At 43.1% G+C, this 21,233-nt stretch overlaps 2 protein-coding genes across 4 annotated transcripts; both read left to right on the plus strand.

The window, feature by feature from the left end:
* Window positions 1–43: 43 nt before the first annotated feature.
* LOC132789660 (ras-related protein Rab-32) lies at window positions 44–11,340 on the plus strand. Of its 2 annotated transcripts, none has more exons than XM_060797836.1 (4): window positions 44–1,479; window positions 9,222–9,617; window positions 10,307–10,450; window positions 10,515–11,340. In XM_060797836.1, the coding sequence occupies exons 1-4, from the start codon at window positions 967–969 to the stop codon at window positions 10,623–10,625; spliced, it is 1,164 nt and encodes a 387-aa protein (XP_060653819.1). In that variant the 5' UTR covers window positions 44–966; the 3' UTR covers window positions 10,626–11,340. The 2 variants fall into 2 exon arrangements, with proteins under 2 accessions (XP_060653819.1, XP_060653818.1); XM_060797835.1 differs by lacking the exon at window positions 44–1,479 and adding an exon at window positions 7,168–9,004.
* A 398-nt stretch (window positions 11,341–11,738) lies between these two features.
* Window positions 11,739–21,150, plus strand: LOC132791841 (dnaJ homolog subfamily C member 13). Of its 2 annotated transcripts, none has more exons than XM_060800935.1 (19): window positions 11,739–11,868; window positions 12,274–12,543; window positions 12,614–12,754; window positions 12,823–12,967; window positions 13,143–13,341; window positions 13,409–13,913; window positions 13,972–14,150; window positions 14,209–14,416; window positions 14,478–14,888; window positions 14,945–15,495; window positions 15,552–15,720; window positions 15,820–16,587; window positions 16,641–17,331; window positions 17,389–18,583; window positions 18,653–19,178; window positions 19,239–20,108; window positions 20,173–20,295; window positions 20,367–20,625; window positions 20,680–21,150. In XM_060800935.1, exons 2-19 carry the CDS (start codon window positions 12,352–12,354, stop codon window positions 20,793–20,795), a joined length of 7,248 nt encoding a protein of 2,415 aa, XP_060656918.1. In that variant the 5' UTR covers window positions 11,739–11,868; window positions 12,274–12,351; the 3' UTR covers window positions 20,796–21,150. The 2 variants fall into 2 exon arrangements, with proteins under 2 accessions (XP_060656918.1, XP_060656917.1); XM_060800934.1 differs by having other exon boundaries at window positions 11,740–11,868; window positions 13,140–13,341.
* Window positions 21,151–21,233: the final 83 nt, after the last annotated feature.

Below are 21,233 nucleotides of genomic sequence, written 5' to 3' on the forward strand. Positions count from 1 at the left end.
CTGCAAAGCTCTCAGTTTTAAGCTTTCGTTCAGTTCACAATTGAATGCAACGGCGTGTGGACGTGTTGCGCTTGTGTATTTTGTGTTTGTTATTGCTCCCGCTCATGTAAAATAAAGCGAGCGTTGTTTTTGCGTGATTCTCTCTTTGTACGTGTGTGAATTTAATTTTCGTGATACGATATTAACGTCAAGGAGCAACAACAACGATAACAACAATTAATACAATAAAACCTTATGTAATATACGTGTGTTTGTATGTGTGTTGAAGTGAATGCTAAACAGTTTGTCGCTTAATTTGTTGCTCCACTTCTATAAAACCAGTTTACTGTTGACATTTGGTCAAAAGTGCAGCAATTGGCCAAAAATCGTGAGTTCAATAAACCTCGAAATCGCATTAAAAGAAACGATAACCTTTTCCCTCAAATTCCCAATTGCAATAAAAATTGAATGCAATTTGTGATAAGTACGCGACAACGCTGCAAAGGTTCAAGTGCAAGCGCTTTAATTACCGTTTAAATAAAGCGCGATATAGAGGAGGGAGAGTGAGAGAGAGAGCGAAAGAGACGGGCGATAGAACATTTTTCGATTGTGTTTCGACAAGCAGCGACCAACCACATGTTGCTGTCCCTGAAAGTGCGCGAGGAGAGTGTAATGTGAATAAAAGAAACAACATTGCTCTGGCATTAGTTAAACAAAACACTTGCCAATCAGCCATACACACACACATACGCACACATGCGTGTGAGCATATGTAGATAAAGCGCGTGCGAATGACCTTGACTGGAAGCAGAAGACAAGAGAAGCGAAGTGTGTGATAAAAACGTATCAACAATAGCCCGACTATTTGTCAAAGTCTAAAGAGCAATAACACACGCATCAACTGTTCTCACCCTATCCCCACCCCCAAGGCACAACTGTTCCCACACCCAAGAGGACCAGCCAGCTTTCCAGGCGCTCGCTCGCTGCATGGCAACCAGCGTTATACGCTGCAGCGTTGTCTCATCCTCAGCTGGACGCCGCAACCTTTGCGATTCTTTGGCAGAGCACGGCCAACTAGCGTCTGTGGAGAAGTCCAAGTCGGTCACTCACCTTGGTGCGGTAAATAGTGACAGTAGCATTGAGAACAGCTGTGCTTGCCTGTGTTGTCAGTGCAAAGTCAACGATACCGTTAACTGTAAAGCTAACGACACGTGGCCAGTGGAACACAAGCATCAACCGTTGAACGCCGGTTCCTTGGGCACCCTCAGCGCCAAAGAGTCGCCGCTCCTAGCACGACGTCAACAGCAACAGCAGGAGAAAGTAGAACAGCTGATAGTCGAATCCTCACCGCACTACTCGCTGCGTAGTGCAACTCCTTCATACGCAGAGCGGAAGCCACAAATCGATCTCAGCGCCGTCGAGGCGCTCCAGCAAACAGCGGATATGCCTGCGATACGCACCATGGATATCAATCGCAACAATGGCTATCTCTATAATGGGGTGAGTATGCCTGCAGGTCACTGCGGCTAAGTAAACACAGACACACGCCACACACGGGGGGAGAGGGTGATATAAATGTACAAACATCTGTGCTTAAGGCAAGCGAGGGCTGATCCGTAGGTTGATGCAACTTCATTTTAGTTCAAAGCAGTAATTTTTATATAAATATGGGAAACTGCTTTCACCAAAGGAAAGTTTAATTAAAATTAAAAAAAGATGCAATAAACATATTCAATAGAGGCAAAAATTCACAAAATTTCATGATAAATCACTCAATAAACTGGATTTTTTTAAGTCTTAAAAAAAGTTTTATGAAAATTTAAAAATCAAGTCTTTTGTTCTCCCAAGTTTTTAAATTTTATGAGAACTTAAATTCTATCAATAAGGACATACATTTTTTGATAACAATTTAAACTTAATCGAAGATGACATATTGCCATTTTCTAATTTCAATAAAAGAAATAAATTTAAACGAATTTAATAAAAACAGTATAAATAATTCCGCTAAATTAAGCGCTCCATATATTCCATAATTTTATTGTATTTAAACATATGAAACAGCCCTCGCTGAATGTTAATGTTGTGTAAACAGCAAAAAACATCAAAACAATATACGCGTATAAACCAAGTTTAGCAATAAAACGCGAATTGCTGCGTCAAACAATTCCATTTCCTCCTCGTCTTTTACTTAACCATACTTTGCCTGTGGTCGTTGTTGCCCCAATAACTAAAGGGCTAAACCTGCCCTCATCAGATACAATTATTGTCATTGTTACAAGTTTGTTGTTATTATTGTTTTGTTACTAAGTCTTCGAAACACGGTTGGGTAACAGTTTTTTACTTTTAAGTCACGGTCAAAACCTGAAAAAGCTTGTTGAAGCTCAACAAATGAGCTGAACCTCATATAAGGGAAATGTGGAAATGGAACAGCTGCAAAAAATGCAATGTAAAATAATTGAAATTATGGTGAAGTAGCATTTAGTTGCATTTAATAGCTGGCGACAAAAAAAAACCCGATAGGAAAAACCAATAAGTATTGGAATGTTTAAGTACTATGCAACTATTTAAAGGGTATAACGAAGATGGAAATTAGATAATAAATTTCTTAAGAAATTCGAGAACATAAGTTAAATTTGACTGTAATATAAACAAATTTAACGATTCAACACATGTAATTTACAGCGTATTAAGCAGTCGTTTATACCCCACATGTGCACTCTTGCTTTCTAGTTTATATTGAGTTTATTCAATCTTATGGTAGCTTATGTCATACTTAAAAGAATATTTATGGAATTTGCAGCAGTATCAGAGTCATTTAAGAGGAAATGAAATCCAATTTCCCATTCGAGACCCAGACCTTATAAACACAACGATATAAACTATAGGCCATAAAGGCAGACATGGGGACAGACAGACGGACAGACAGACCTTCAACGAGACCACGTGCTATGGCGAATGGAATTTCACTCTCGATATGCTTTCGGATATAACATATAGTAAGCAGGGGGCAAGAGTTTGCTCGCTGGCTGTTTGTCAAGTTGTCGTCTCATTGTGGTTGACTGGGTGTGCGACGTCTGTGTGTGTGAGAGTGTGCGTGGGTGGGTGTGTTCCGATACTTAAACGATTGCTAGTTAGATATGCTTTGTTATTATGGGAACGAACATGGTCCGAGTCGCCGCCTCAATGGCCACTTTGCTACCGTTTTCACAACGTTTCACGTCACGTTTTGGGGTCAATTATGTGGTGGAAAAGCGAAAGTCTCTCTGTGTGTGTGGGACACTGAAGAACCCCACAGCGAAGCCATAGCTTAATTAAAGCGAGCAATTAAAATTGCCAACTATGTGAATCATAGACCAGGTATAGATGCACACTGCACAAATTCCGACTGGCTAAGGACAATCTAATCACTGCGAAGCTATGACTCGACATTGCCAAGTTAGAGATAAGATAACTTTATATTATATATGACATATACAAGCGATAGTTGAGTGTTCACAATTCATTGAGTAATCGTGAGCGTATGAATACATTTTATTTACAAGTATTTTCAATCTTCCCATTTGGACATTTCTCTTTCTCTCTTACTTAATCTCTCGGTTCGCATCGTCGCCCTCATGCCAATGCACTTTGTGCTGTTGTTGTTGTTGTTGCGTTTTATATTTAGTTGGCGATTACATTGTGACTTGTGAGCTGCAGTTGATAAACCGAAACTAGCTAACAATCAAATGAAATGCACTTCCATTTCTATAATCATCACGCAAAGCTGCCACCAGCTGCTTACAAATATCATTATTACGATCTTAACTTAATAAATCCTCGTTTTCGCCCCCTCTTCACCACCCCTTGGCAAGGTCACGTTTTCGAAGTATCTCGGCTACGTTTCACTCTGAATAGTTTATGCATAATAAATGTATTAACAATGCGCATTTGATAGCTGCTTGGATAAGATACCGAGTATCTGGCTGATGCTATCTGCGTATCAACTTAAAGGTCGCAGACAATCTGCGAGTTTTGAGTTACAGATCTATATGTTTTGTCAACCAGAACTTGTGATTTATTCATACCATATATGTAGATAAAGATTTTACACAATTTTCACAGATTGAAAGATTGAATATTCTTGTTAATTAGAATTGTTGTCGTGAATTCGAAATTGAGTTTACATAAATATAAATATATTCACGCGTTTACTTAATAATTAATTTAAAATTCTGGCCAAAATCAAAATATTTTGTGCTTAATGTTATTTTTAAATCTTAAATTTCTATTAAAAAGTTAGCGAAATTGTATTTAGTTGCGCTTTCATATGAATTTATGCGAAATTGTCTGTTGTCACGCTTCTTCAGTATGAATATTAATAAAATTTGAATTTCAAATTAATTTATGCAAAGCTTTAAGGGCTTTAAATATTCAGTTTCTTATTAATTTATTTAATATTTTAATATTTGCATTTAATTCGTTATAGATTCTATTATTCAACAAATTAAATTTCATATCTGTAAATATTTCTCTCGTAATCTGCATGAAGCGAAAAGTTCACTTGAAACGTGCAAAAAAGTATTGCATACTTTTGCGGGCTGTCTCAGTTTGCTGCCAAAGTGTTGCATACTTTCATGGGCGCCATTTTAGAAAATAGATTTTTCGGGCCTCAACTCGCACGTTTTGCTTTGCAATTTGTGTGGGGCGTATTACAAATTGTTTGTGCAAATTCATTGTTGCAAGACCACGCCCCTTTGATTGTTACCTTCTGACGCCCAGAGGCGCCAAAAGGCACGTGGCTGGCGTGCAACGAACGTGCATGCAAAACAAAGCAATCAAAGTGCAGTTTGGCAAGAGAGAGCAATGTGGAACAGTTGTGGGGAAAACCGAAAAACAGAAATACGTTTAAACCAAGAGATTGCAAAGTTTGTTTATTGTTACGTCTAGTGCACTAAGAACTCTGTAAACTTATTTCTAATGCCACATTCGTTCTTTTGCCTCCCTAATGCGATACACATCAACGCCCCATGTGGATCCGTGTGGCTTTTGTTTAGGATTGAGGTCGGTTGGTAATTGCAACGCTTAAGAGTGGAATTCCTTGCATGCCCCTTGCTGCTAAGTATCCTTTGCCCGGGCTTCCTGCTGACTGCTTTACTCCCTCCCATTCTCCATGTTTATCTCGCTCCGCTTTTGTTGATTGCGTGCAAACATTTGCGGCACAAAAGACTTTCTGGTTTCGTCGAAAGTGAATTTCTAATGTTTTCGCTTTTATGGCATTCTGGTCAGACGCGGTGTCCTCAAAAACGTCTTTAAAGCGCTTTTCAATCCGTTGTGAATGTGCTTTGTGGGGATTAGTTTAAGTGTTTAAAGGCTTTTCACGTTGTTGATAGGAAATATTCAGAGTTGTTATGAAAGGTTAGTAAATGATTGGAAGCAAGCAACAGCAAACGGATGGAGAATATTAAAATAATGAAATTAGTACAATAATGAATACCTTTAAATAATTACACGCAATGAAATTTAATTTTTTATTTTGACTATTTCGATTTGTGAAGATTTATATTTATCTAATGAAAACATTGAAAAACTTAAAAGTTTAACTAAATATTTGCCACTAAAATGTAGAAAACTTTGTGTGAAACTTAATTCCAATGATTATATTAATTATAGGTAAAATGAGGTGACAAGTTGTATGATGTAAAAAACTAGATAATGCATTCTTCAATGTGGTTTACTATTAATTGTGAACTAAAATCACAGTGATAAACAATCTGATCAGTTGAGAACTGAGAACCGCAGCGACTGTCATAGATCTGTTTGAGTTGTTGTATTCTATTTAAAAGTAGAATTGTGTTGTGGTTCGATTACTCTTAAAATTGATCTTATCAGTCGTGGGTTACGTGAGACATGAGAGACATTGACATGACATCAGAGCTCAGATGGGACTTCCGCATGCCCCAAGCGAATCCCCGTAACCCATTTACATACCAAGTAGTGTGTTGTTTTGTGTTGTGTGTGTGTGTGTGTAATTTTATATACTCGTAGGCGATATGTCTTTATTGTGGCTTACCACGTTTTGTAATAAACGTAATTCTATCTTGACTTTGTGTGACTTTTGGTTTGGCACTAGGTAAAGACAAACGAGACAATAGTTAACGACACAGAGAGAAAGCAAATGGTCTTAAATAAGAAAAAGTCCATTTTTTTATAGTAATACAAGTCATAATTTAAGAACAAAAATTTAAGTACAAGAATTTAAGTACAACAAATAAGGGTGGGAAATGGAATACATTTAAATCTAGACCTGAAAATTATAGATTTTATTTCACATACTTGAACTGTTTTTAATTTATGGTCAGAGCATAGTGGAAATAAATAGAAATATTATTGCATTCGATTTATTTGAATCTCAATTAATCGCTGCAACTAAAAGTAGTTCTTTGATCAATTGCCAGTTTTTGTATGTCTTTCAAATGACACTGACTATTTCTCTCAGTGTATTCAACCACTTAAACAGTCCGTCGGTTGGTCTGTCAGTCAGTCAGCGAGTTAAGCACCCACAACACCCATATGTAAATGATGATTCTTTGACTCTAGCTGGCGCAAATCCTCGTCACTCGAAGGAAGCCAGCGAAGTGCGTGTCATGCATTTTTGCTGCCTCAATGGGTTTGGAAGCCAATGTGAGTGGCATTAAAACTGGAGCCAATTGCAGGCACAGGTCAAGCATAGCCAATAGCAACATCAACATCAACACTACGATGATGATGTCCAGCCCCAGATGTCGCGCCTCATTGGGCTGCAATTGATGACGATGTCAACGCTGATCAATTGCAGTTGCAATTGCGACGCCCTTGAGCCTAATGACAATTGTCTGGCAAGTAATCTTTTTTCGTTTGTATTTGGTATCAAGCAAAAGCTTTATACTCATGTCCAAGATCAGTTAAAACGATTGATAAGCGTTGCTTTGGCCACATTCCACTTTGGATCTCAGAGCAGTTGTCTCACGACGCTCAATGCAACAATATTTCGCAAGTGCAGCGCGGACAGTGTTGGTAAGCGACCCAAACTGCGTTTTGCAAAAATTGTGTGTGTATTGTAATTGAAAACCATTTTGGGGCTCAACCGCAGTGGGGGTGCGGGGGAGGCGTGTGGCCTGAGGCGTGGCGCAAAAATTGATATAAACCCAAGCGTGAAGATTTGAGCATTTCAGTGCGCGTTTGTTCAGCGCGCGTTTCGGTCACCTCGAGACTCAAAAGACGGGGCCAGGATTAGACCTGGATACGATTTAGTTATAGTCCCTCATCCCTTCCCTGCCGCCCGCGAAATATGCCAAACGCGGAACCAAAAAAAGGCAAAAGCAAAGCGAGTAAAGCGAAAGAGGCAACATCAGAAGCGGAAGCAACAGCAGCAGTTAAAGGCAAAGCAGGAGCTGATGCAGCAGCCAAGGCAGTGAGATCGGAAGCTGGAGCAGAGGAAGCAACTGCCACAGAAGCTGGTGCATCGACAGCGGATGAACTGGAGGCAACGCAGTCAAAGGTCAAGACACGTTCCCGCTTCTCGGCCGCCTTTCGCAGTCTGTCCAAGTCAAAGACGCCCAAGAAGGAGCAGGAGCAACAACCGGTTGCTAGCGGAGCAGAGGACGTGACCAGCATTGGGGACATAAGCACCGACGGCGGCATCAAGGCGGGTCAGAAAAAGAAGAGTTTGACACGGCGTTTGCTGCTCGGCAGTCTGAAGAAAAGCAAAGTGCGTCCACACAGCATAGCGACCAGCGATGACATTAGTGTGAGAAGCAGCAGCAGAGAGAGATTAGGAGGAGGTGTGAGTGGAAGTTTAAGTGGAGCAGGAGGGGGAGGCAACACATTGCCATCGCCCAGCAGCAGCACGCTGCAGATAACCATAAGTGGCAAGAAAGTGGAGACGGTCAAAGGCAAACCGAAGAGCAAAAGCAAAAGCCAGAGCCAAAGCAGAGGCGCAGTCAGCGAGACGACAACGGATTACCTGACACCAACGACAGCAGCAGCAACAGCGACAACAATTGCTGTTGCAACTGGAGGCGACAAAGCAACAAGCACAACAACGACAACGACTGCGACTGCGACACAATCCACAACTGGCAACAGTCGCACCACAAAGCTAATTGTGGCCAAGGTGTCCAAAGAGCCAGTTGCCAAGAAGAAGCTCAAAGCAGCGCAGACCGCAGCACAACAGCAACAGCAACAACTACAACAACAACACACACTGCCTCTCTTGGAGGAGAAAATCGTTATCACCGAGAGCAAGCGAGATACGCCGCCGCGTGAGCGAGCACCGGCGAAGCCAAGTCGTGCCAACATTCAGTCGTCAGCGAGCAGCGGAGCAGTGCGCAAGCAGAGTCGCCACGAATTGATGCAACAGCAGCAGCAGCAGCAGCAACGCGGACATCGACTCTTTAGACCCCTAACTTCTTTCGACGGCCCAACAACGGCCAGCCCAGCGCAGCCAGTGACGTCGCCAGCGACGCCTCCAAGCCCAGAGCCACTGCCACCCACATATCCACCTCCGCCACCGCCACAGCCACCCAGCTCCACAATCGTTGTGGTCAGTCTCAGCGACGTCGAGGAGTCCAGCCGCAGCACAGACAACGTTTCCCTAGCCGAGAGTGCGGGTCAACACATCGCGCGCTCGCCTTCGCCTCACAGTCCACACAGCACAGCACCTCAGGTGCGCTTTGCCGTTGGCAGCGCTGTGCGCGGTCCCGCAGCGGACGCCTACGAAGCGGCGCTCGCAGCTGCCGCCTCACAGCAGCCCAGCTCGAACGAGGAGACGAGCGATTCCAGTTTGCGTCGCCTGAGCTTTGCCCAGCAGCAGTTTGCATTGAGTGATCACGACAGCATCGAGGGAAGGCGTGAAACGTTGCGATATCAATCGGTTGCGAGTGATTACAACGAGGACGATTCACGCTCAGACGACGAGGAGGCGGCAGCGGAGGAGCAGGAGGAGAAGAAGGTGGGCAAACCTATGCCGGCCTTTGGTGATTTGACCATGGCACAGGAAATGGAACCGGTAAAGTGTCGCCACTAAATCGCAGTTTGCAGCTGCAGCTGAAGCCGCAAAAGTGTTGCGTTTGCCCTCGTCTATTGTAGCATTTAAGTCCCCCTTTCCCTTCCCCTTCCCCTCTCTAGATGTGGGTGATGTGGGTGGGTGTGTGTGTGTGTCATTCAACTGTTGACAACTGTTTAACTCAATCGCAATCTTTGTTCACCTTTTTGGTTTTTTACAGACCATCATGGCGCCCAGCAGCGAGAAGCGCGAACATCTCTACAAGATTCTAGTCATCGGTGAGCTGGGCACGGGCAAAACATCGTTCATCAAGCGCTATGTGCATCAGTTCTTTAGCCAGAACTATCGTGCCACCATTGGCGTTGATTTTGCCCTCAAGGTGCTGCACTGGGATGCCAATACGATAGTGCGACTGCAGCTCTGGGATATCGCTGGCCAAGAGCGCTTCGGCAACATGACCCGTGTCTACTACAAGGAGGCGGTCGGTGCCTTCATTGTCTTCGATGTGACGCGCAGCGGCACTTTTGATTGTGTCAGCAAGTGGAAGGAGGATCTGGACTCCAAGGTGCAGCTGCCCGACGGCAGTCCCATACCCTGCATATTGCTGGCCAATAAAGTGAGTACTCCCAACAGTTTACTAACAAGATTGCAGACTTCATTGTCAGTTGTGATATTACTACTATAATAATAATAAATGGATAAATTAAGAAAATTTCTCTAGAAATGATTGTTAGACTCTTCTCGTCTAACAACATTTAAGTATACTAAATTAGGATTTCTGATGTCTTGAGTATCTAATAGAATAGTTAGTATTATGTAACAAACTTTTTAATTTTGTGTATCCACTCTTAAATATACAATCTTCGCTTGGGAAACAATATTGCTGAGAATTTAAGACAATTGTTCATAGATCATTCTCAGCTATTCAAAGTGAGATTTAAAATATGCAGGATAGAATGGAATATATAATAATAGAAAAAAAATATGAATAAAATTGTTTTACAAAATGTTTTCCAATTGCATATTTTATGTTATTCAACGATTGTTTTGTTACCGAAATACAAACATAATTTAAGTTTACTCAAAATCAAAATTACAAAATTCTATTAGTTATAAATATCAAATTTAATTCTTTCTAGTCCTCGACAAAATAATATTTTAGATAAAAAGTTAGTAATAATAGTATAACAATTTGATATATAAACCCAAACAATTTATAATTGCAAATGGTGCACAATTTTATAAGGGCGCCTATTTATAGCAACTGAATAATTAATAATTTATACAACTAAATCTATTCAACAGTGCGATCAGGAGAAACAGGGCATTGTGACGCAGCCGGAGCGAATGGATGAATATGTGCGGGAGAATGGCTTTGCCGGCTGGTTTGAGACCTCCGCCAAAGAGAACATCAACATCGACGAAGCCGCACGTGCCTTGGTGAATAAAGTAAGTAGATAATCCCCATATCTAAGTAAAGTACATTCAACTAATCCTCTGCTATTCCCTTTAGATACTCATCAATGACAAACTGATAGCTGCCGATGCAAATGATGAGGAGAAATTCAATCTGAGCACTGCCGGCGAAGCGGGCGCAGAGGCGAAGAACAAATGCTCCTGCTGACCTGACCCGGCTGCAGACAGCATTACAATTTAGATGGGCTTTAAACACACCAAAGTCTGAGCGTGTCCACGAGCAACTTTTTTGATAAAGATAACAATAACAACAAAAATTAAAAAAAATTATGCTTAGGATTTTATGTAAAGTGTATCTAAGACTTAGTGTCTCTTCATTATCATGATCATTATCAGCATCAACATCATTATCGCTATCCATTCATCTCGTTCTCAGTGTGAGATATGTGAAATAGTTTACCTGGCCTGATCTTAACACCTTGCTTGGCCTGTCTATATAATTTACGAGCGAGCTCATCTCAGAACTGGAGCGCAGTGCGTGAATTTATATCATAGCCCATTTCTTATCTATGCATACAATACAATACGATTATATAATACTTATAAATACCATATATCCTACACTAGAGCTCAGAATCAGATAGGGCAGCAGCATCATTATACTCTCTCACATTTGTGTAAAATACGAATCGTTGAATTGTTTTTTGTTTGTTTTGCTTTTGTTATAAAGATTTTTATCTTGCATTTTATACCTATACATACATACGTAAACATATTATAATACATAGTACACACCTACACACATTCACACACACACACGAAAACTCTGCCATCTTTATTTGCATTTAGATAAAAACACAGATTACAGCAGAAAAAACAATTGTGTCTGCACGCAATCAAATAAACTTTTTAATTGTAGTTAAGCCAAAGCTGAGAGTGTTTTATTGTGGCTCGCAATTCATCAAATGCGTTATAATCTCTGATAAAAGACACGTGCAAAAATTCGATCATACTGTTGGTGTCCTTTGCATCCCATTGTAAGTTTGAACAGCGCGCCGTTGTGTGCTTTCGATATCTTAACGTTAAGCACAATATCGATAGACAACCGACTTGCAATAATATCGACATATGGAATCAAGTGTATGTTTTGTTAATATTAATAGGTAAGTAATCTAATGAACGCTAAAGCATATTTAGCAAAGTGTGTCGTTTATTTAACTATACATAATTTATAGCAACTGTGAGCAAGCAATGCAGCCCTGGCAAGTATTGCGAATTTAGACGTTGGTATATTTTGTATGTTTCGCATTTGGTCACATTGCTTGCTGCTATTGTAAAAAAATGCAAATGCAAAAATTGCGAATATCTAAAACGTTAAATAGTTAATAGAACCAATCAAAAATAATTGTAAAAGTTTATTGCAAGCAGGTGTGATGTTTTAAGTGTTTAAGGTAAGCAACGGGGAAATAAAGCAGTGCAAACTGCAATAGGACTAGTAATACACTTAAGCTAATTAGATACGCCGCTGTTTCTGATTGGATCCATCGTCGTTGTCGCTTTCGTCGTTGTTGTTTGCTGTCGTCGTCGACGTCGTCGTCACGTTTACTCCCCTTTTCGGTCTTTGTGTTGTTGTGTATGGGGGCCGCGGCCGCGGCCGCGTCGTCGTTGTTGGCATTTCAGCTGATAAAAACCCCCAGTTCAGTTGATTAATCAGCATAAGAAAAAATTATGCTTTTTGGACGACTAGTCGTGGCTCCATGAATCAGCTGGCTAGCTTTCCAGCGTAGCCGCCTATTAAAAAAGAAAACAAAGCTACCAAGTAAAAATAATTGAATGCTTTTTGCCTGTCGTTGCAGTTTTTTTTTTGTTGTTTCAATTAGCGGAGTCAATAGTCGGTTGGGTGATAAAGCACAGTGCACATTCTTGCTCCAGAGATGTTGCCGCCGAAGGAGAACGTCGATCTGGAGTGCTTCATTGTGACGAAGCACTCATGGAAAGGCAAATACAAAAGGATACTTTCCATTGGCACTACCGGCATTTCCACCTACAATCCGGACAGATTTGATCTAACAAATCGCTGGTCCTATTCGGATATTGTAGCTGCCGCACCCACAAAGACCACAAATGTATGTTAAATGTTAATACGATTATATTAAATTAAATTAATTCAATTAACTTCACGAATATGTATCACAGATTCCCAATGAATTTGTGCTCACCATTAAGAAAGACAAGAAATTGGATACGATCAAACTTTCTTCGGAATATCGCAACGATATACTCAGCTCGATTTTGAAATATTACAGGGAATTTGCTGACAAGCCTAAAAATGCTCTGGTAAGCAATTCAATGTGGTTTCTCTTTGTCCCAGTCAATCTTCAATTGATTATTTTCTCCAACCGCAGCGATTTAATGCGTATAAATATCATTGGTCGGGCATAAGTTTACCCACTGTGCTGGAGGTAACCCCCTGCTCCCTCGACCAATTGGATCCCACAACGAACGATGTGCTCGCCAGCTATATGTACAAGGATATTGAAGGAATAATAGGTAGCTATAGCACTCAGGGCTATGCGAATGCTGCAGTGCATCCAACATTTGCCTAGAATTGTGAACGCGCCTCTCGTCTGTGTGTTGTTTCCTATGTTTAATTCATGTTCGCCTCTTTTTTTTTGTTTTACACTCATCTTGTGGTATTTTCGTTTTACGCGCACGTTTTAAGCAGGCATCTCGGACTACGATAATGGCATTGTGATGGCCTATGGCGGCTTCAGCCGCCTCCACATGTTCAAGGCGCTCAATCACCATGAGATCGTGCAGAACATTGCTCAACGCTCCTCGCAATTTCTTGGCATCGAGACCAAAATACTCAAAAGTCAAATAACGCTTGAACAATTCGAGCGACAGCGTTTTGGAAAGTACAGGCAAGTGATTATGAATGATTCCCAATTCAACATTTAATTATCAATCGTTTCTTTGTTTACAATGCAGTGGGGATCAGTTCCAAACATCGATGACCGAGTTCACAGTGCAAAAGATAACGCCACGGCATCCGGATCCCGTAAAGCGCATACTCTGCCTCACTGAGGTGACGCTGTTGGAGCGCGATCCACAAACGTATAGCGTCTGCACGCTGCGTCCGCTCTGCGATGTGTTTGCTCTTGTGCGCGATAAAGACAATCTACAGCGCTTTTGCATTGAGTATAAGAATGGCATTGTGCGCAGCTATAGCACCAATGATCGTGACTCTTTGCTGGCCACTGTGCTGGATGCTGTGCGCTCTAGTGGCAATCAGGATGTGCACATACGCATTGGCAATACCCCGCGTGGCAAACGCTATGTGCCGCTTAACAGTTCGGTGGATGAGGAGACTGAGGCTAGTCTGTTGCGTCTGGTTATCAACAATTTCCAGAACCAAACCAAACGTCATGAGATACTTGAGCGTTTCAATGCCAATGTGCCACACAGCGGACTCAACTACAGTGTGACGCAAGATGTGAGTGAAGTAATAGTTTCTTATTGTGTATTCTGTAACTTATGTTTGTCGGTTACAGAGTTTGTTTGCCGAGAACAAGGAGAAGCTCATATTAAGTGCGTTACAAGCGCTGGCACAAAAGGAACTCGACAGTCCAACGGCACAGCTGACGAACACAGAACTGGAGGCCATCTTTCATGCGCTGACCCGATTGCTGGCTAGCAAAGTGGGTTACGCCGCCTTTACCAATCTGCCGGGGTAGGCAATACAGTTGCATTCAATCTTAAAACCTTATAAAAACTTATATGCTTTGTAGTTTTCGTGAAATCATTGGCTCCAAGATTGTGGCTGCGTTGCGTCGCAAGGATCTGGCTGTTACGTACTCGGCTATTGATATGATCAACTCGTTGATGCATTCAGTGAACACCGATCATGACCTCAAGCAGGAGCAACTGAACAAATCTTCCATATTATCATCGAAAACATTTCTAGAAACGCTGCTCAACATGTGGACAACGCACGTGGTAGGATAACTTTAATTAAAACCTTTACTTCAAACTATTTCTAATTGGAATCTATTCACAGAGCCATGGCAGTGGAGCCTTGGTGCTGTCAGCGATGCTGGACTTTATGACCTTTGCGTTGTGTGTGCCTTACAGCGAGACCACCGATGGCAAACAGTTTGACACACTGCTCGAGCTGGTGGCCGATCGTGGACGCTATCTATACAAACTGTTTCAGCATCCATCGCTGGCAATTGTCAAAGGCGCCGGTTTGGTGTTGAGGGCCATCATCGAAGAAGGTGAACTGCATGTGGCCCAGCAAATGCAAGCATTGGCGCTGGATGAGGCGGCACTGTGTCGCCATTTGCTGGTGGCACTCTATACGCCCTCCAATGATCCCACATTGATAACGCATCGTCAACTATCGCGTCATTTGATTGGTCTTTGGCTAACAGACAGTGATGAGGCCATGGAGCTGTTTAAACGCATTTTCGTAGGTTCCACGACGATGAAGTAGTGAATTTTAATAATGTGTTATCCATAATTTAGCCCGCTGGTCTGTTGACCTTCCTGGAAACGGAGGAGACGGTGCCCGAAACGGATGTGGAGGAGGACAAATTGAATTTTCGCGATAATCTCAAATTTGCAATTCAACATTCCAAAAAAACTCGCAAGAATGTGATAGAGAAGCATTTGCAAGGCATTAAGCATTGGGGCATGAACCTCATCGAGCAGCAGGATACTGCTGCCCAGGCGCTAAAGAATCGTCCTGTTGTATTGCGTAATCGTCGGCAAAAGAAGAAAACTTCGGATGCCATTGTCAATTTGCCGTATTTCTTTTACAATTTTGCCAAAGACCACAGTTTGCCTAATCTCATCTGGAATCATAAGACCCGAGAGGAGTTGCGCATGTGCCTGGAGAATGAGTTGCGTCAGTTCCTCAACGATCGCGACTTGGCTGGTCAAATGATCGTGGCCTGGAATTATCAGGAATTCGAAGTGGGTTATCAGTGTCTGGCCGATGAAATCAAAATTGGCGACTATTATATACGTTTGATTCTGGAAAAGGATGACTGGCCGCAGAATCTGGTCAAGGATCCGTAAGTCGATTAAGTTGTGACTTGATTAAGGTGTTAATGTTGTTCATCCTTGACAGAATTGAGCTGTTCAATGCTTTGTATAGACGTGTGTTGTGTCGTCAACGCGTCAACGATGATCAGATGACCGTGTTCTCCTTACAAGCGCTGGCTAAGGTCTACAGACGCTATCACAAGGAGATTGGCAAGTTCAGCGACATGTCCTACATCCTTCAGTTAAGTGATCGCGTAAGTCTCATCAAATTATATCTTAAACTTGTCTTAATTTCAATATCTTCATGAAAGAATACCTTAAACTTGTCTTAATTTCAATATCTTTCTCTGCAGTGCCTTTCTCCGTCCATGCGTGATGCCTTAATCAATCTGATATCTTGTCTGGTGTTGGAGAAATCCAACTGTCGTGCGCTCATCGATCACGTGCAGTGTCTCGTTGATCTGATCACTCTAGCACATCTGCACAAGGGCCGCGCTCAATTGAACACGAAAACAAACGTGATTGAAGCTGGTCCCAATATGTCGGCGTATGAGGAGAAGGATTGGTACTACAACATCGAGAAGGATGGCCAGAAAGCAGAGCGTCAGGGACCCATTACCTACTCCGAGCTGAAGGAATTGTGGCAAAAGGGACAGATCACGCCCAAGACACGCTGTTGGGCTATTGGTATGGATGGCTGGCGCTCGCTGCAGCAAATACCACAGCTCAAGTGGTGTCTCATTGCCAAAGGAACGCCACTCTACGATGAAACGGAGTTGGCTTCGAAAATACTCGACATATTGATCAAGTGCACCAGTTTCTTTCCAAGTCGCACACAGAATGGCGATGCTGTGCTCATCCCCGGTCCCAAGTTGTCACGCAAGTTGTCCGAGTTCATTTGTCTGCCACATGTGGTGCAAGTTTGTCTAACACACGATCCCGGATTACTGGAGCGAGTGGCGACATTGTTGTGCCAGATAATGGAGGACAATCCAGAGATGCCCAAAGTCTATATGACGGGTGTTTTCTACTTCATGCTCATGTACACGGGTAGCAACATTTTGCCCATCACACGTTTCCTTAAAATGACACACATGAAGCAAGGCTTCCGCAGCGAAGAGGTAAGTCTATTGTTGCACCTATCGAATTTTATTTAACTCCCTGCTCTATGTAGACCTCGCAATCGGGCATTATGCACCGCAGCATTCTAGGACAACTGTTGCCGGAGGCCATGGTGTGTTTCCTGGAGAATTACAGCGCCGACAAGTTTGCCGAAATCTTTTTGGGCGAATTTGATACGCCCGAAGTGATTTGGAGCTCGGAAATGCGTCGACTGCTTATTGAAAAGATCGCCGCACACATTGCTGATTTTACGCCACGATTGCGTGGACACACAATGGCACGATATCCATATCTCGCTATACCTGTCATTAGCTATCCTCAGCTGGAGAATGAGCTGTTCTGTCACATTTATTACTTGCGACATTTGTGCGATACACAAAAGTTTCCCAACTGGCCAATTTCGGATCCGGTGCAACTGTTGAAGCACACATTAGATGCGTGGCGTAAGGAAGTGGAAAAGAAGCCACCACAGATGACCATACAACAGGCTTATCAAGATCTGGGTATTGATCTCACCAAGACACCCAAACCAGAGGAGTCAGTCATACGCAAGAGCTACTATAAGCTGGCGCAAATGTATCATCCGGATAAGAATCCCAATGGTCGTGAGATCTTTGAGAAAGTCAATCAGGCTTACGAGTTTTTGTGCTCGCGCAACGTATGGAGTTCTGGTGGACCGGATCCCAACAATATTGTGTTGATCCTACGCACACAAAGCATTCTTTTCGAGCGCTATCCCGATGGTAAGTTGATTGCGTTGTTTCTTTTTTGTGGATTCTATTAATTGCTTTCCTTTACAGTGCTGCGTCCTTATAAGTACGCTGGCTATCCGCAGCTTATCAAGACCATACGCTTGGAGACACGCGACGACGAGCTCTTCTCCAAAGAGGCACAACTGCTGACCGCTGCCTCCGAGCTGTGTTATCACACCGTGCACTGCTCCGCACTGAATGCGGAGGAGCTACGTCGCGAGGAAGGCATCGAGGCGCTGCTGGAGGCTTACACACGCTGTGTTTCCATACTAGGCGTCGATTCCAAGTCAGACTCGCTGCACTATCAAGTCATTTCGAATGTGACACGTTGCTTTGAGGTCGCCTGCAACTTTGAGAAGTGCAAGCAGAAGATCATTCAGCTGCCGCAGTTGCTCTCGGATGTCTGTCGCGTTGTCTACTTCAAGCACACGTTGTCAGTCAGCCTTGTGACCAGTTTGGCTGCCAATAACTATGATCTGCAGTGCAATCTGTCTCGCAATGGTGTGCTCTGGTCGCTGCTGCTGTTCATCTTCGAGTATGACTACACGCTGGACGAGAGCGGCGTTGAAGTGAGCGACAAGTCCAATCAACAGCAGTTGGCCAATAATCTGGCCAAAATGGCTGTGTTGGGTTGCATTGGCCTCGCAGGCTACAGCATGGAATTGCGTAACAAACCCATTACGGGTAGCGAATCCAATTCGCCGGCAACTTCGTCCAATTCCGCGCCTGCCATTAAGCCGAAGCCAACGACTGTTACAAATTCAGCTTATACGCAAAATGCGCACAATCCTCTGCAGAGCAAACAGCTGGCAATCACCACGGGCAAAGAGAAGGAGACAGCAGTGGTGCTTAGCAAGCAGGACTCGAGTGTCAGCAGCGACACTTCGAGCTCCACGCCCACAGACAGCGATCAGCAGCAGCAACAACAACAGCAGCCACGTCCCAGTGCCATTCAGCAAAAGTATATTGTCACAGGGGAGGCGAAGAACTCGCTGGTCAAGCAGGTGTTGGATCGTCTGCTCACGCGCTACATTGCCAATCAGCTGGCCACCGCAACGGACAGCGAAGTGCTCAAACTACTCACGGCCAACACACGTAATCCGTATCTCATCTGGGATAATGGAACGCGGGCGCAGCTCAAGGATTTCCTCGAGCAACAGCGCACGGCATCCGCTAAGGAGACGCACGAGGATATTGCACAAGTCTACGAGCTGGTCGCCAGCTTCGAATTCGATGCACACAAGTAAGTGAATCCTTAGTTATTAAAAAGCAAACTACAGTGTGTGACATAAATATTTTTATTTCCGTGCAGAGATGAGCTGCAGATTGGTGGCATCTTCATACGCATCTACAACGACATGCCCACGTTTCCCATTGTCCAACCCAAGCAGTTCATTATGGATCTGCTGGAGTACTTAAAGCATGCCTATCAGTTTCTCAACCAGAAGAAGACAAGGCAGTTGCCACCGCCGCCAGCTGCAGCGCCTAAAATGGGTAGTGATGGCATACTAACGCCGACACTGGCGCCTAATCATCCACAGCTGAAGCAGCAGCAACAGTCGGACAGCAAAGCGGGCAGCACCTTTGACGATGTACTCAATGCCTACAATCGTTCCAAGAGTCGCAAGAAGCTCGAAACAGATGCTCAGGCGGAGCAACAGCTTTCGCTGCAGCAGTGCAAATATGATTTTGCCACCGATAATCAATTGGAGCTGCACATAACCATGGTACTGCGTGCCCTTATTGCTGTGATCAAAACCAATGCCGAAGTGGAGATCCAATGCATTGGTAACTTTGATATGATCTTCGGTTTCCTTGCCAACAATATATTCGCTGATGTAAGTAATACGAAAGTCCAGTTTCCAAAGGAAATATTAAATTACTAATTGATTTTGTAGAGCTCGAGCGTTAAGGCTGTGGCACTGGAAGTTGTGGCTCTGGTGTCGCGCAACAAAGAGTGTGTCTCGGAGGTGGCTGCCTGTGAAATTCTTGGCAACTATTTGGTGGCACTGAAGGATCCCGAGCTGCGCGCCAGCCAAGTGAAGGTGCTGGAAACACTCTCCGGACTGATGAACGTCCAGGAGATGATCAAGGAGGCTCAAACGAAGGGCGCAGTCATTTATTTGCTGGATATGTTCTGCAACTCACGAAATCCGCAAATACGCGAAATGTGCGCTGAAATTCTGGCCAAGATGACAGCAGATCGTCTCAGTGGGCCCAAAGTGCGCATCACAATATCAAAGTTTTTGCCAGCGCTGTTTATCGATGCCATGATCGAGTCGCCGGCCACATCGGTGCAGCTCTTTGAGTCCATTCATGAGCATCCAGAGTTGATTTGGAACGATAACACGCGCTCCAATGTATGTGATGCCGTCGCCGATAGTTGCAATAGATTCTACCAGCTGCAAAAGACAAATGCCAGACACTTGTGGAAAGATCCCGAGGTGCTGAAAGACATTGTATCCAATGAGATTGTTGTCGCAGGTGTTTATTTGCGACTGTTTGTTAGTAATCCCGCCTGGACGCTACGCAAACCCAAACAATTCTTATCGGATCTTTTGGATTTCGTTGTCGAGCAAATTAGTAAGAGCTCTGTGGAACCAGATGTGCTAGACTTATCAACCACAGCGCTTGTCGAGTTGTTGCGGTCACAGCCCAATCTGTCAGACGATATACCCGTCCTGGGTCACATACCCAAGCTGTTTAATTTGCTCTCGGTGCAGCCAAAGAACACGCTATCAGTATTACACCAACTGTCGCTTTCTGAGGTAAGACTGTTCCCTAAGAATTTTCCCTAAAGACTTTACTAATTGTTTCACTATTCTTTTGCAGTTCTGTGTAAGCGCCATCTCACAGACGGAATGCATTGCGCCGCTCAAAAAGTGCATGGAACACAATCGGGACTGCATCGAGAAGGCCTGCGAAACATTGAGTCGTCTTTTCAAACATCAGCATGTAAGCATGCCAGCTCTTTGGTTCTTGCTTTATTATGAAAATGTGTATTTAATTTAACTCTTTGTTGACAGGATTCGTTGATCAGTCAATCACTGGAAGTGGGTCTCATACCATTCCTGCTGGGATTGCTGGACAGCCGCTTGGAATTCGTGGACAATGCATCGGCAGTAAAAGCACAAATTGTCGCTGCGCTCAAGGGCATGACGCATAATCTCAATTATGGTGATCGTGTGACGCAAATATTGCTCAAGCATCCAGTGTGGGCCGAGTTCAAGGATCAGCGCCATGATCTCTTCATCACCGACACCAACATACGTGGCTATTTAACTGGTTTGTTATTTAGTTTCCTTTTAAGTAGTTCTGGTTAGTAATACTTTTTTTTAGGCGTCAATCCGACGGCGGGATACCTCACCGCAGGACCAGCGCAAAACGTTGAAGTGCTCACCTCACCACCGCCTATGGATCGCGATGATCCTTCGGCACGCCCGCCAATTGATTAACGGCTCCTAATTTACCGCAGCCATGCGAAAACTAAGCATCATTTATGAGAAAGAGAGTTGGTCGAGTCTTTTGCTTTGCAGCAGGCATCCCAATTATTGTATTAAAAGTTTTTTGCATATTTTTACACACGTCGTGCTGTCGCAATCAGGAAATCAGGAAAAACGTCAGCATTCAAAGCAAACATATTAACAATCTGTAACAAAGTCTACGAAGTGTTTAATTTTTTATATTTATATGAATTGTATAAATAATTAGTTAATAGCCAATATACACATACATCTTAACTAAAGCATGAATAAAGTGATTATACATATGTATTATGAATTAAAAGCAGAATCATTAAAAATGAATCATTTTCTGAATATACTCAACGTTTTGTTTTTCTTTTTGCAAATTTAAATTATTTCGTTAAACCAGAGAAAATACCAAATACGCTA

The sequence above is a fragment of the Drosophila nasuta genome, chromosome 3 (assembly GCF_023558535.2).
Source record: "Drosophila nasuta strain 15112-1781.00 chromosome 3, ASM2355853v1, whole genome shotgun sequence".
Taxonomy (NCBI): domain Eukaryota; kingdom Metazoa; phylum Arthropoda; class Insecta; order Diptera; family Drosophilidae; genus Drosophila; species Drosophila nasuta.